At 53.0% G+C, this 13,797-nt stretch overlaps 1 protein-coding gene across 9 annotated transcripts in view; it reads right to left on the bottom strand.

Moving 5' to 3' along the window:
- Window positions 1-295: 295 nt before the first annotated feature.
- The window catches only part of FGFR1 (fibroblast growth factor receptor 1), a 51,739-nt gene continuing 38,237 nt past the window's right edge, over window positions 296-13,797 (bottom strand). For 5 of the 9 annotated variants that reach the window (XM_043564046.1, XM_043564029.1, XM_043564056.1 and 2 more), the window contains exons 5-17: window positions 12,426-12,549; window positions 11,266-11,456; window positions 9,161-9,305; window positions 6,969-7,165; window positions 5,957-6,102; window positions 5,647-5,768; window positions 5,065-5,175; window positions 4,381-4,571; window positions 3,599-3,721; window positions 3,303-3,373; window positions 2,860-2,997; window positions 2,576-2,681; window positions 296-2,465 (exon numbers count right to left, since the gene is read on the bottom strand). In XM_043564046.1, coding sequence (XP_043419981.1) covers window positions 2,289-2,465; window positions 2,576-2,681; window positions 2,860-2,997; window positions 3,303-3,373; window positions 3,599-3,721; window positions 4,381-4,571; window positions 5,065-5,175; window positions 5,647-5,768; window positions 5,957-6,102; window positions 6,969-7,165; window positions 9,161-9,305; window positions 11,266-11,456; window positions 12,426-12,549 — 1,842 coding nt within the window. In that variant the 3' untranslated portion in view covers window positions 296-2,288. Of the gene's footprint in view, window positions 2,466-2,575; window positions 2,682-2,859; window positions 2,998-3,302; window positions 3,374-3,598; window positions 3,722-4,380; window positions 4,572-5,064; window positions 5,176-5,646; window positions 5,769-5,956; window positions 6,103-6,962; window positions 7,166-9,160; window positions 9,306-11,265; window positions 11,457-12,425; window positions 12,550-13,797 lie in introns of all 9 variants that reach the window. The other 4 variants (XM_043564008.1, XM_043564014.1, XM_043564023.1 and 1 more) reach the window with 1 other exon arrangement.

The raw sequence follows: 13,797 nt of genomic DNA, 5'->3' as shown, positions 1-13,797 counted from the left end.
GGAGACCCAATCTGGTTATCTAAGCAAAATGGCCACTTCATTTTCTCTCCGGTCAATTTTACTATCTTTTATTTGACAGCTAGCTCAGTCTCTGGGGAAATCTGTGGGTGATTTTGAGTAGTAACAGCAAGGACATCACGGTTATCATAACAGTGCCTTCTATTTCTCTGGCACCTTTCCCAAAGGCATCTGAAGCTCTTCACAGGTCCTCCATCCACTCACATAACATTGCTTCGAGGGAGGGCCAAGGCAGAAAGTATCTGTACTTTACAAGGAAAGACACCACTCTAAGGTCTCAAAGCAAATGGTTTTAAGATCAGAAATTCATTTCCTGGCTCTTTGCACCAAATTACGCCTTCTTTAAGCATAAACACAAACTGTAACATGTTGACAGACGCATATTTACAGAGAGACACAAGGATAAGAGAGAACTTTACACAATAGTGGCCAACACCGCAGCTGCCAAAACATAGCTAGCTTAGAAAGGAGACTTAAAGCAGCAATCCCGTTTGCCCTGCAGAAATGAAAGTGAATCGAACCTTCTTTTTGTATTTAGCAATAATCCAGCAAAGAGTAAGCTTTGGGTATAGAGGCCGAGTGGTAGCAGGTTGAGTGCTAACGTTCCGAGGAGCAGGGATCCACGCGTGGAACGCAGCAATAACCAGCAGGTGGCAGAGAGAGTAAATTTCCAAGCAGCCAAAATCCAAACATTCAGAGAATTTTTTCCCTTTCCTGGGGGATGGGGTGGAGTTTGTACAGGAAGAACTATAGAAAGCCAAGATCTGTGGTAGTTCCAACACATGAAGTCGGTCACAGACACAGGAAGCACGATGTGGGGGACCGCCATGAACAGAGTAAGCCAGGAAACATGAAGCAAGGGACCCGAATGTAAAGCTGATCTTAGGTGACAAGCTTTCCCCCATATAGAAGCACAGACAAAACCACACCCACATAAAGGGGTAGATGTATATCTGGGTTTGAGTTTCTGCAGGCCCTTGGTGGAGTAATCCTTAGCTCTCCTCTTAATCACTTAGCTCTACCTCTTGGCTATTTCCCAGGGAGGCCCCCAGCTCCCCCTCTGACCCTCCAACCCCACCAACCCCATCAGTTTCCTCTGAGGAAACGATCTGTGGTTGAGGGCGGTGGGGCCTTGGCTCCGGGCCCAGCACCTCTGGTGCACTGATGGGAGGTTCCTGCCCATTACACACACATCGATGCCTTTCCAAAAGCATCGGAGGGGTAGGAGGTTTGTGGCGGAGGTCTTGGTGCAGGACCCGAGGGGAAGAGATTTAGGAGGGAACTGCAGGGAACCTGTGGCGCCCTCTGCACAGACACAGCCCCAGGGCCCCATTAGGCTCACTCCTTTTCAGCTGACATTCTTTCCCTCGTCACACAGCCCATATAAAAATGAAGCAGCAGCAATTTTTATTGAGGGACCTAAACTGAAAATAGGTTTAGAACATAATTTAAAAAAATAAAACAGCAAAAGTAGCAAAAAATATATGACCTTTTTAAAAACATTTTCCTTTTTTTTCTTTTTTCTTTGTTTTTAATATATAGCAACTGATGCCTCCCAGCCACCAGGAGCATCTTACCCAATGGGTAAATCTCTGGTAACGACCCTTTTAAAAAGACATGTAAATATATACTCAGATTTATACACTTTGTGTTTTCTTCATAGCTATGTACAAAGCCCCCAGTTTGGGGCTGGGCCCCAGGGCCACGACACTGCTCCCAGCCTTTGCCTCCCCATCCTCTGGTACCAGGTATTTGGTCAGCAAAGCGAATTAGTATCGGAATTAATAAGCCACTGGCACCATCTATCTGGAGCAGAGGTTGCCTTCAGCCGAGGCCCGGAGCATGGACCTCCCCTCACTACCGCGGTGGCCATGAGGATGAGGCCCCCGCCACCGGAACTCAGGCTTACGGGTTATTCGAAGCAGACAAAACCAACATGGGAAAGCTCAGTCAGCTCTCGCCTGCACGCCTGCTCATCTCCCACTCCCCAGCCCTCCAGGCAGTGCCAGGTGGTGGGGAGGGTCTTGGTCCAACATCTGGGAGGGAACGAAGTGGCCATGAGCAAGTACCTGCCTCTCTGCTCTTCTCTCTCACAAGCAGGTTGCGAGGAGGAGGAAGAGAGGTGAACTCCATGGGGTGAAGGCCTCAGGTAGGCAGCCGGCTCCTGCCAGCAGGAAAGGGGCAGAGGGGAAGGCAGTGAGTCCCGCAGGGAGGGGTGGGTGAGGGTTACAGCTGACAATGGAGTTGGGGGATGGGAACTGGGGTGCTAGTCAGCGCCGTTTGAGTCCGCCATTGGCAAGCTGGGCTGGGTGTCGGGGCAGACAGGGCTCCTCAGGCAACGGCTCATGAGAGAAGACGGAATCCTCCCCTGAGGAGCAGGTAGAGCTTCGGGTGTCGGGAAAGCTGGGAGAGTATTGGTCCAGGGGCATTGACAGGTCCAGATACTCCTGTGAAAGGAGACACAAAAGATCCGGCACTCTCCTCCCTGTGGTAGTGTTCATTCACAGAGATGCACCTAGTTGATGGTGGCTGAAGGTCTAGGATAGGACTGCCTCACCTGGTTGGAGGTCAAGGCCACAATGCGGTCCAGGTCTTCCACCAGCTGCTTGAAGGTAGGTCTCTGAGAGGGTACTGCATGCCAGCAATCCCGCATCATCATGTATCTGGGACAGGATTGTTGAGTCAGGGGAGGAAGGACATGTGCAGACAGATTAAAGAGCTCACAGCGAGGGGCCATGGGAGGAACGACCAGGAAGGGCTACTTGATCTACCTAAGCCCCTTTCTTCTCCCCTTCGTCCCCAGGGCCTGGCTCAGGACCTCAAGTGTCTTCCCATGCTTACAGCTCATTGGTGCAGTTACTGGGCTTGTCCATTCGATGACCCTCCTTCAGCAGCTTGAAAAGCTCCTCCACAGGCACGCCAGGATACGGGGAGCCTCCCAGAGTGAAGATTTCCCACAGGAGCACCCCAAAAGACCAGCTGTGGGTGAGCACAGAGCCACTGGGTCTTACGGGCACAGAACTCGGGCAGCCTAGAACCCTCTCCATCTCTCCACCAGCACGTCATCCTGAACCCACCCTCCCGGAGCACAAACTCTTCAGGGGGACGCCAAGGGCAGTGCTGGAGAACAGACTGGCCTTTCAACCTCTACTGAGTGAACAGAGTAGGTGCACACATACAATGTTTCCTTCCGTTCTGAGATGGAAAGAGGACCCCCCCACGACCCATCCAGAGGGGCATGCTCTATACCAAATATCCCCGGCAATCGCTTCTTTCAAACTCACACGTCACTCTGGTGGGTGTAGATCCGGTCAAACAAGGCCTCGGGTGCCATCCACTTCACAGGGAGCCGGCCCTGCAAGCAGCACGAGGGAGGTTGGGGGTGGCCCAGGACAGGGCAGCGTGGGGGCCAGCAGGGGCACACACAGGACGGGGCACACGCTCGGCTCATCCCAGCACACTGCTTCTCAAGCAGGGCTGCCTGCGCTGGGTCACAGCCAGGAGATGTAAGTAGGAGGAAGCCTAACAGGGCAGAGGCCTGGGCCGAGGACCAGCGCCCAGTTCCGTCCTCAGCACTTACATTAGTTGTCTTTTTATAGTAGTCAATATGGTGGATGTCCCGAGCGAGGCCGAAGTCTGCAATCTTCATCACGTTGTCCTCTGTCACCAGGACGTTCCTGGCGGCCAGGTCTCGGTGTATGCACTGTGCAGAGATGAGGTGGGATGCGGGTGAGGGGCTGACAGTGCCCAGCTGTCGGTGAGCCTCTGGCCCAGCCGTGACGCTGCAGCAGGCAGGTGGCCCAGGTGCCTTTACAGGCCTTCTCCTGCCACACCACTTCCCCCTGACCATTCTAGTTCACTGTTAGGAGGTCCCTCTGCTCCACTTCAAAGTCAGCCATTCGAACACCTCCAGCTCCAGGCCTCTCAGTCACTTGAGCAAACCCTCCTCATGGGTCTCCTTCGCACCTGGAAAGGCGGAACCTGGACGCTTCTGTCCAGTCTGTGTAGGTGTGTGCTCTCAAACAAAGCATCCGTTTACCAAGCACTAGAACTGTAGTTAACACTATCATGAACGACTTCATTTTACCCACAACATAGGACTCCCCATTCTTACTCTACATTTGGAGATACATAAGTAGCTGCACAGAAAAGGGGCAGTGTGCACGGATCAGAACTTTATCCCGTCTGACCAGAAGGCCACCAGGCTCTCCTGACGACGTCCATGAGAGCCGCAGACAGCACAGGGAAGCGGTGCTGCAGACATCTACGACCCCACCAGAGGATTAAAAGTCATCAACTGGAGTGCAAGGAGGGCTCTGTTCCCACCCCAACTTCACCCAGGGGAACCTTCAGGTGCCACACCTTCTTGGAGGCAAGATACTCCATGCCTCGGGCCACCTGATAGGCGCAGGAGACCAGGTCCTTGGAAGAGAGCTGCTCCTCTGGGTTGTGGCTGGGGTTATAACAGTACTCCAGCCCCGGGGGCCGCCGGGCCTGCAGGTATTCCCGTAGGTTGCCTTTGGAGGCATACTCCACGATGACGTACAAAGGACCTGGGAGCACGGGGATGGACAGGCCATCAGGGTGGGCAGGCAGATGCTCTGGGTCAGCTCCACCCTGAGGAAACCCCACCCCCAACTGCATACCATGTGTCTGTCCTCCAATCCTAACTGCACCTCTAGGGAGCCTGGGAAATTCAGTCCACTACCCAAAGAAAGCTAGGGAAGTGGTTCTTCCTAGCATACACTAGGAAGTTCCTGAGCCAAGCTGGGTTGGGGGAGGGAGGTAAGAGCCCTAATTGAGACCACAAGGACTCACCTGGTTCTATCCACACACTGTTCTCAGATGAGCACCAACAGGCACAAGCCCAGCCCCCGAGAGGTAACTCCCAACTGCTGCTAAGCTGGCCCCCGTTCCCTCAGTGTAGCTGAGATGCCTGCTCACTGATACCCCCAGCTCGTGATCTCCTCCCCGACAGACACTGTTATCTGTGGGAGGCCCGGGTTCCCGGCTGGGGTGGGAGAGCCCGCCTGGCTTAGCGCCTACCGTCCTGCGTGCAGGCCCCCAGCAGGTTGATGATGTTCTTGTGCTTCCCGATCATCTTCATCATCTCCATTTCTGAGATCAGGTCTGACAGGTCTTTCTCTGTTGCGTCCGCTTTACACATAAACCAGAAGGGCATGAGACCCATTTATGTGGGAAGGAGGACAAGAGGAGGAAAGCTAAGTGGGAGGGGATGAGGTGTATGCTCGAGGAGTCCCTGTCCTCCGGACTGGCTTCTCTCCTCCCTGTTTCACACCCAAATCTATTTTCCCTTCCCTCTTCTGAGAGCGGTTGTTGGCAGTATGTGCTAACGAGTGGGACGGAGGATATGATAAGAAAAACCAGCCGGCAGCGAGATCTAGAATAAACACCTGGCCACCACCCAGACTGACGCCGAGGAACAAAGTGAGATCATGGCAATCTCGGGGTACGGAATGCCCCTCCACTCCCAGGAGACGCCAAGCAGGCAGTGCAGCCGGTGTGGACGGTGAAAGAGCACCGGAGAGTGTGTTCTATTTGGCCCGAGGTAACAGTTTGCTCGGAAAAGGAAGGGATTGTTTTTGCAAGGACAGAAACATCACTTACACTTCAACATCTTCACAGCCACTTTGGTCACACGGTTGGGTTTGTCCTTGTCCAGCCCGATGGCCTCTGCCAACACCACCTGCCCAAAGCAGCCCTCTCCCAGGGGTTTGCCTAAAACCAGCCTTTTAGGAAAACAAAGGGTGGTGTGAGTCAGGACCGGTAAAGTTCAGGCCTTGAGAGGGCACCCCTTTCCACCTGTCCATATTCCACTCGACTGAGAACAGAAGTGTCAACTATGATTTCTGGAGGCATCTGGTATACCTTCACTCCAAGCAGGGAACTTCCTCAGAAGTTGAAGTTAGAATATTACCTGTCTCGAGGCAGCTCCCAGCGTGGGTCTTCAGGAAGCTCATATTCAGAGACCCCAGCCAGCATGGGGGTTCCGCTAGAGGAGAGACGTGAGGGCCGAACCAGCAGAACCCCAGAGTTCATGGAGGCACTAGAATCAGCCGACACCTACAGGGAAGCGTGGGGTCACCCTTCTAGCGAGGATAGGGTGGGGGGTTGGGGGGACTGGGCAGCAGCAGCAAGTTCCTGCAACTCTTAGGGCTTTCCACCAACATGGCAGAAGTATCTGGTATCTGATGTTCCTTCTCTAACACAGAGTGACAGACCACAAAAGGTCTGAAGGCCTAAGTTCTAAAACTAATTTTTGCCACCGGCCAGCCTTCTATGTTCACTTACCTACAACACAAACAGACCAAGTCTACCTCTTCCAGACTGATTATTTTATAACTTACTATTGCAACCATAATTCTATTCCTGTTCCCATTCTTTGTGAAAACCCTGCCTCAAATTATGGATTCCTAACCCCCAAAGCACCTTCCAGAATTAGCACCGCTCTGAATGAATGTTCCCTCTCTTCCACACGCCTTCACCCTCTGTTCCATTTCCTTGGACAAGAGGAGGGTGGTGGCATCCTGGAGAGGAGAGAGAGGCATCCTGGCACCTGACTCAGGCCCTCTTCTCTACTCTGTATCTTTGCACCTGTAGCTGGCCCTCAGGGACAGTTCAAAAGTGCAATATCAGATGCACATTCAGCCTGGCTAGGGCCTTCTCCCAAGCCATGTACTGGAGGAGCAGGGGGCTCGCAGTTCTGGTATGGTAGGTGTACGGAATCCATGGGCTAGCACAGCCTGGAACCCAACTCTGGAACACTTAGGACATTCCACTGCCTCTGGCCCAGAAGCTAGAAAGCAAAGCTGGAAGCGGTAGGTTGGGGACAGAGGAGGGCAGGGCATCAGAATCCTGGAGAAGCCCCTGGGGGCACAGGAAGGAAAGGTGATATAGAGCGTGCAAATCCCCTATCTACTTTCTGTTACCTGTCTGCGCAGAGGGATGCTCTTGGCCAGCTTGTGCACGGCCATCTGGCTGTGGAAGTCGCTCTTCTTGGTGCCACTCTTCATTTTGTAGATGATGACAGACCCCACCATGCAGGAGATGAGGAAGGCCCCTGTGCAGTAGATGATGATCTCCAGGTACAGGGGCGAGGTCATCACCGCCGGCCTCTCTTCCAGGGCTGAGTCAGTGTGAACACCATGTTAGCGGGCGTGTTAGCAATGCGCTAGGCTTCCAGCTTCATAAGAAAAACAACCCCCATCTCCTTTCCTCTGAGAATTTTCAGGGCAGAGAATGAACCAAGCCAGGTCCTAGCTGGGACTGTGGTCCAGCATGGAGCAGATCAGATATCCTACCATCTTTGAGTCTTCCTGATCCTGACTTGGATCCCACAAGAGGGATGGATTAGAACCATCTTGTTACTTGAGGCCCATCCTCATTCATTCGGTCAGGAGCCTGCCTCGTTCAGTGGAACCACTGGGCTCGGTGGGTACCAGGTACGCAATAAGGACTTTCTCAGTCGCCTCATGGAAACATGGCCCTTCTCCGCAGGGCCCCAGCATTGTGTGCCTACACCTATCACATGCGACACAAGGAACCATCTGTCTTTGGTCCCTGACAGCCCATGAGCACCCTGAGGGCAGGGGCCCGGCGCCTTGTTCATCTCCACGTGCCACAGCGCCTAGCATAAAGCAACACTCACATAACGAGAACAAGAGAGGAGGGAAAGGAGGACCCCAGTCGGTGTCCTGACCATTTCTCACCTCTTGCCTATTTCACCTGTGTCAGGTCAGACCTGCAAATATTCCTACCTACATGCCTAGCTGAACCATAGGCAGAACTAACTGCATTTCCAACCACGTCTGGGCTGCTTGAGATGAGAACGTAAACTTTGCTGCACTTTGTAAGAATTCTACTCACAGGCCCTAACTCCTGAAACTGAACGAGGACAGGGGCGGGGGGCGGGGGGAGAGAAGGTACTGTTGTATTGTCATCTCCCACTTTCCATTTAGAACGCAGCCTGTTTCCCACAGAAGCCCATCCAGCTGAACCCACCCTTCCCTCGCATACGAAGCCGAAGCCGAAGCCCGGGGGCTTCACAGGACACTCCTTCACCACCAGTGGGAACGCCCCTCTTCCTTGCATGGCTTTCCTCCCAACCCTCCCCTTCCAAAGACCCCAGCCAGCCACAGAGGCCGGCATGCTGGGGACCTCCCCAGAGAGGCACTAGGTGTGACCCCAGACAGAGCCCCAAGGGCCTGACGAGGAGACAGCAGAGCTGACAATAAGAGGAAGTGTTTCTGTTTTTCTCTTTTCCCAGTATGGACGGACGAAGACAAGTGACTGGGAGCACACACGGGACAAAGACAGTGACAGGGTAAAAACAGAACGCTTCTCCTCTGAAGGAGGGGTGTTCTCAGACCCTGCTGGGCGAGCAGGGCAGAGGAAGATGGAGGGAGAGAGAGGAGGGCAGCGTCAGCGGCAACAGGAGCGGCACAGCCCCCAGACCCACGTGCAGGACACTTGAGAAGCAGCGATGGGCAGCCCACCACCTGAGCAGGCCGCAGGCTCCTTCCTTCCCAGCCCCACACACAGACCTCCCCTCATGAGAGGAGAAACGTCAGTAGCCCAAGAGGATAAGGGGGCACCACCGCGTCCCAGGCGGCCTTACTTTATTCAGAGCTCAAGTTCACTCATGTGGATGGAACCTCTCCTCCAAGATCAGAGGATGGCGGGGTGGGCTAGCACTGTTCTCTGTAAGCAACAAGCCCCCCTTTACAGAATGCCTACATTTGCTGAGGGGAGGCATGGGCCCGAGACTTGCGGAGCCAGCAAAAAAGGATCGGACAAATTGGGGAAGGCTGCTGGACCCAAGGAGGGAAGGAGCCTGGCCGGCAGGAGAGCCCGGCTGCAGGTTAACTCCAGATCCCACGCATGCATCGCACTGGCCAAGGGGAGAGGCAGACGCAGGCATAGAGGTGGGAGGCCTCCGTGTTCCTGCAAAACGAGGACAGATCCTATGTGAGCTGAGAGGATTCGACACTCAAGGGTGGACAACCTGCCAGGGCCATTCCTCTACCTCTCCTGGCTCTGTGTCTCCACCAGCCCCACAATGCATGCTCCCCCCGTGCCCGTGGCGAGGGCAGGACATCGAGAGGAGAAGTACAGTGTATACCTTCCAAAACGGTCAACCATGCAGAGTGATGGGACAGTCCGATAGAGTTACCCGCCAAGCATGTATACTCCCCCGCGTCCTCAAAGGAGACATTCCTTAAGTGAAGCACTTCCATCTCTTTGTCGGTGGTATTAACTCCGGCAGTCTAGAAGAGACAACGGAAGCAAAATGGACAAGCACAGGACATGAGACCTCTAAGAGACACACAGGAAGGGAGGGAGGAAGAGAAGGGGGGAAAAACCGGAGGAAGAAATGCTCCCCAGCGTCTCCTTTGCAACAAGGAACAAACAAAAACCACCAGGCAGCGAGACCTGTTAGAGGAAGACAGTGAAACCCTGAGGGAGGGACTCCGCAGACCTGAGACGACGCTGGCTGGTTACAACCCTTCACCAGATGCTGGCAGCCCCTGGCCCATCCAAGCATGCGGGCGGGCAGTGGGCAGCATGGAGAAATGGGGCCCGGCGGCGGGGGGGTGCTGTTTGGTTTCTGGTAAAGAAAGTCAGAGGGCACACACAGGAGGGATGGAAGGGTGCTGCAATCACACGTACACACACACATACATGCACGCACACACACACACACACACACACACACACACACGCGCGTGCACGTGGCCTGCCAGTTTGCAAGGGGACATCTGGCCCCTTCTCCACCATTCAAACCTCAGTCTGTAGCATCATTCACCACGCAGCCAGGCTGTCCCCACAAGTACGCACATAGCCAAGGAGGACACAGAAGGCACAGAGGGAGCAGACACCAACACAGTACCAAACCAAAGCAGCCTCCCAGGCCGGGTATTTTTCCATGGCTCTGGGCTCTAGAAATACAGCAGGATAACAGGGAGAGTTGGGTGCTGGCTTCCCCATCTGCCCCAGCAGCTTGGGGCCTGAATCAAACTCCCAGCACACGGCCCCATCCATCTTCCCATTACCTTTTGCCACAGGTCTGGTGACAGTGAGCCACGCAGACTGGTTAGCTTCACCAATATAATTGGAAACCTTACACACATACTCCCCGCTCTGGGCCTCTGTCACATTGAACAGGGTCAGCACCTCCGCATCCGAGCTATTAATCCCCGAATGCTAGAACAAACCAACGACAAGCCAGTCAGTGGGGCAAACACTGAGACGTGGCCACACTTGCTCCCATGTAACATTAAGGCAGGCCCAGGGAGCTAAGGCGAGGGAGACGTTAGTGAGATTTGTCATTTCTCTTTTTAGTAGGACAAAACAAGTTGACTTCAAAGGCCCAAAGCATCTGACTGAAAAATAAGCTTTAAGCAAAACAAAACAAATTGCTACCCCCAATCAAACATTCTGTGTTAAACTCACTCCTCCAGGTCTAGGCCAGGGATTGTGAATGGAGACTGTGGCCAAGGGCCAAGGCCACAGCCTCATCTCCTTCACAGCAGGCTTCAGCACCAATAGTGAAGAAAAGGGATAACCAGTAAAACTCTGGGACGGCCAAGCCAGGGGAGGATGAGGTCTAACTCTGGGACCAGGAGGTAAACCACGTTCCCAGCTTCTGGTTACTTCTTGTTGCGAGATCCACTGGGGAATTAGGTAATTACCTTCCCTGGATTAGTGGAGCATTCAGGGACAATGTAAGTCTGAGATTGAGAGGAAAAAAGGAAGAAAATGCCATTATTCCTGATGCTGTTTAGAATTTACCTGTGGCATTTGCTTTTCCAACTCTACCTAAGAGTCGTGACCTTATCATCCATTCACTCACTTGCCAGAAAGGACAGGACTTGGGAAATAGGGCAGAATCTGGGAGACATTTGCTGGAAAGGCTTTGGTCCCAGGCAATGTTAAGTCAGGAATACAAAGGCCTTCCTTGAGTAGCTGACCCCAAAACCTGAGCAAAGTCACTCTCAAAGCTCTTTAGAAACTAGTGATGCCCACCCCACCCCCTGTCCTCTGTTCCCATTGCACCTCTACTCTGTGACCTGTCACTAATTCTCGGGAATGTGGCTAGGTCCCTATTGAAAAGGATAAGGGATGGGTCCCAATCGCCGGCGCTGAGCCTGACCACAGCAACTGGGGCCCCAAGAGATGCAGGAGACCTTCCCAGACCCAGCCCATGGAGACTAGGGCAAAGATTACCTTCAAGATCTGGACATAAGGCAGGTTGTCTGGACCAATCTTACTCCCATTCACCTCGATGTGCTTTAGCCACTGGATATGGGGCTGTGGGTCACTGTACACCTTACACATGAACTCCACATTGCTGCCCAGGGCCACTGTCTTGTTGGCAGGCAACCCTGCCTGCAGGATGGGCCGGTGAGGGGACCGCTCTGTGGAGGAAGGGAGAGGAGAGGCTCGTCAGGCTCTGCCATGGCCTGCTCCTGGCTGGGATGCTGACAGAGCATTTCCAGTCTCTGCTGAGCCTTAGCCCCTTGACCCTGAGCTGGAAGAAGAGAAGGGACACTCTCTCCTCAGGTCTTAAGCTGTTAGGAACCTCCTCCCCAGGGCAGTGCACCCATTTTCCCAGGCACCAGAAGTCCCTCTTGCCTAAATGGAGACCCTATAACTTAGTCACACTCCCAGACCTAACTAAAATTAGAGAGTCACTTAGACTTGCTATTCAAAGCATGGTCCAAGAACAGCATCCCGGCAGCACTTAAGAGTCTACTAGCAATTCCAAATCTCAGGTCCTATCCCCCTCGGACCAGAAGCTTCTTTTTATACCATATCTGCAAAGCCAAGACAGAATGCTAGCTGAGAAACTCTTCACCTTAAGATCTCTAGGGAATGAGATTCAGAGTCTCCGGAAGGAAGAGGCTGCAGTAACAGCACCTAGAGGCAGGGACTACGTCCTTCCTAGTGCTTCCTGTGATGGCCTGCACGGGTCTGCAGTTTTACATTAATGAGGTCTCTGATTCTGGGCCTCAGTCTGCTCTTCTGTAGGGTGGGAGTGACAGTGCAGACCTCGCAGGGCCCGTGAGAACGGCCAAGTGTAATGCACCCAGCAGGCTGCCGGCCCTGAAGTAGCAGCAGCTGCCTGCGTATCTGCTACGTGACACCCTCCCCAGGCAGCCCTTGCAGGAGACCAGCCACAGCACCTTTCACCTTACAGTGAGTCACAGAACTGTCCAATCCTCTCAACCATTTACAGGTAAGAAAAATGCACAAATGACTTATGGAAAAGCTGCTTAAGGTGACAGAGCCAATGACCTGTAAGTAAACCTGGACCCCACGGCTGTTTTCTCAACGCCCTGCTCTTTCCTCTAAGCTCCTTAACCTTGTTGCCACTGCCCTCTTACCCACGACGTCGAGCTGGTAGGTGTGGTTAATGCTGCCATACTCATTCTCCACAATGCAGGTGTAGTTGCCCTTATCAGAAGGCACTACGGAGTCCATTATGATGCTCCAGGTGGCGTAACGGACCTGGGGGAAAACATGCCAATAGCTCCATCGCGAGTCTGGAGGAAAATGGAGGCAGAAGCCACGGGAGGCACTGGCACCCTTTGCCACTTACCCTCCAATCACAGCCCAGAACACACGGCCCACGCAGCAAACGAGCCAGGACAGGGCAGACGGCCACCCTGGTCCAAGTTCAGGGAAAGAATATATCAGGCAAGCTGGCAGGTGGGTATGAGAAACTCTGGAAGTCTGCCCGCAACAGCCAGGGCCATCCATGATCTGGACCTATGTGCCTCCTGCACACTCCCCAATGCACTGGGAGCTTTCCACTCTGCGCCTCTGTTCGTGTCCTGGGCCGGAAGGGCTCCCTGCAAAGAGTTCTGCCCTGTCTGCTCTTGACCCCTCCTTTCAAAAACCATCTCCTCCAGCTCAACCTGGGTCAGAATGGTTCTCACTCCTGTGGCCCTGCTGAAGCACTGATCACAGTCTGCTTTTTGCAGCAGTGTTCAAGGACATCTGCCTTCCTACCAGACTGGAAATTCTTTGTGGGCAGGAATGCTGCCTTGTACCATGGCAGTGCCTTGCAAGTGTCTGGTAAATTAATTTACAGTTTCTCCTATTTTTCCTGATTTTTAAGAAACATTTTACTTTTTTTAGATTTATTTATTTATTTTGAGAGAAAGAGAGCATGAGCAGGAGAGGGGCAGAGAGAGAAGGAAAGAGAATCCCAAGCAGGCTCTGCACTGCCAGCACAGGGCCTGACGTGGGGCCAAAACTCCTGAACTGTGAGATCATGACCTGAGCTGAAACCAAGAGTCAGACGCTTAACTGACTGAGCCACCCAGGTGCCCCTAACGATTTTACTTTTTTAAGTAATCTCTACACCTAATGTGGGGCTCAAACTTACAACTCTGAGATCAAGAGTCATATGCTCCACTAAATGAGCCAGCCAGGCTCCCCGGACCTCTGCTTTTCTTATACAAGATTAATGGGGAAAGAGCAGCTAGGTGAAATGGGATATAAGGATGATCTGGGAGTCTAAAGAAGAGATTAGGATGAAGTTCTTCCTAGAAACGAAGATGGGTAAAAGATACAAACAGACAATTCACACAGCAGGAAACGGAAATCACTCATTAACATATGAAAATTCTAAGTTTGTTAATAAGCAAAAAAATGCACATGAGAACAATGAGATACTTTCATCATCTATCTAAGTTGTTGGCTCAGGTATGGTGAGCTTGTCATTCTTGTACTCGGCTATGGGAAGATGAA

This window comes from Prionailurus bengalensis, chromosome B1, assembly GCF_016509475.1.
Source record: "Prionailurus bengalensis isolate Pbe53 chromosome B1, Fcat_Pben_1.1_paternal_pri, whole genome shotgun sequence".
Taxonomy (NCBI): domain Eukaryota; kingdom Metazoa; phylum Chordata; class Mammalia; order Carnivora; family Felidae; genus Prionailurus; species Prionailurus bengalensis.
Note: the sequence above shows the minus strand (reverse complement) of the source record. Positions and strands in the feature narration are given on the sequence as shown.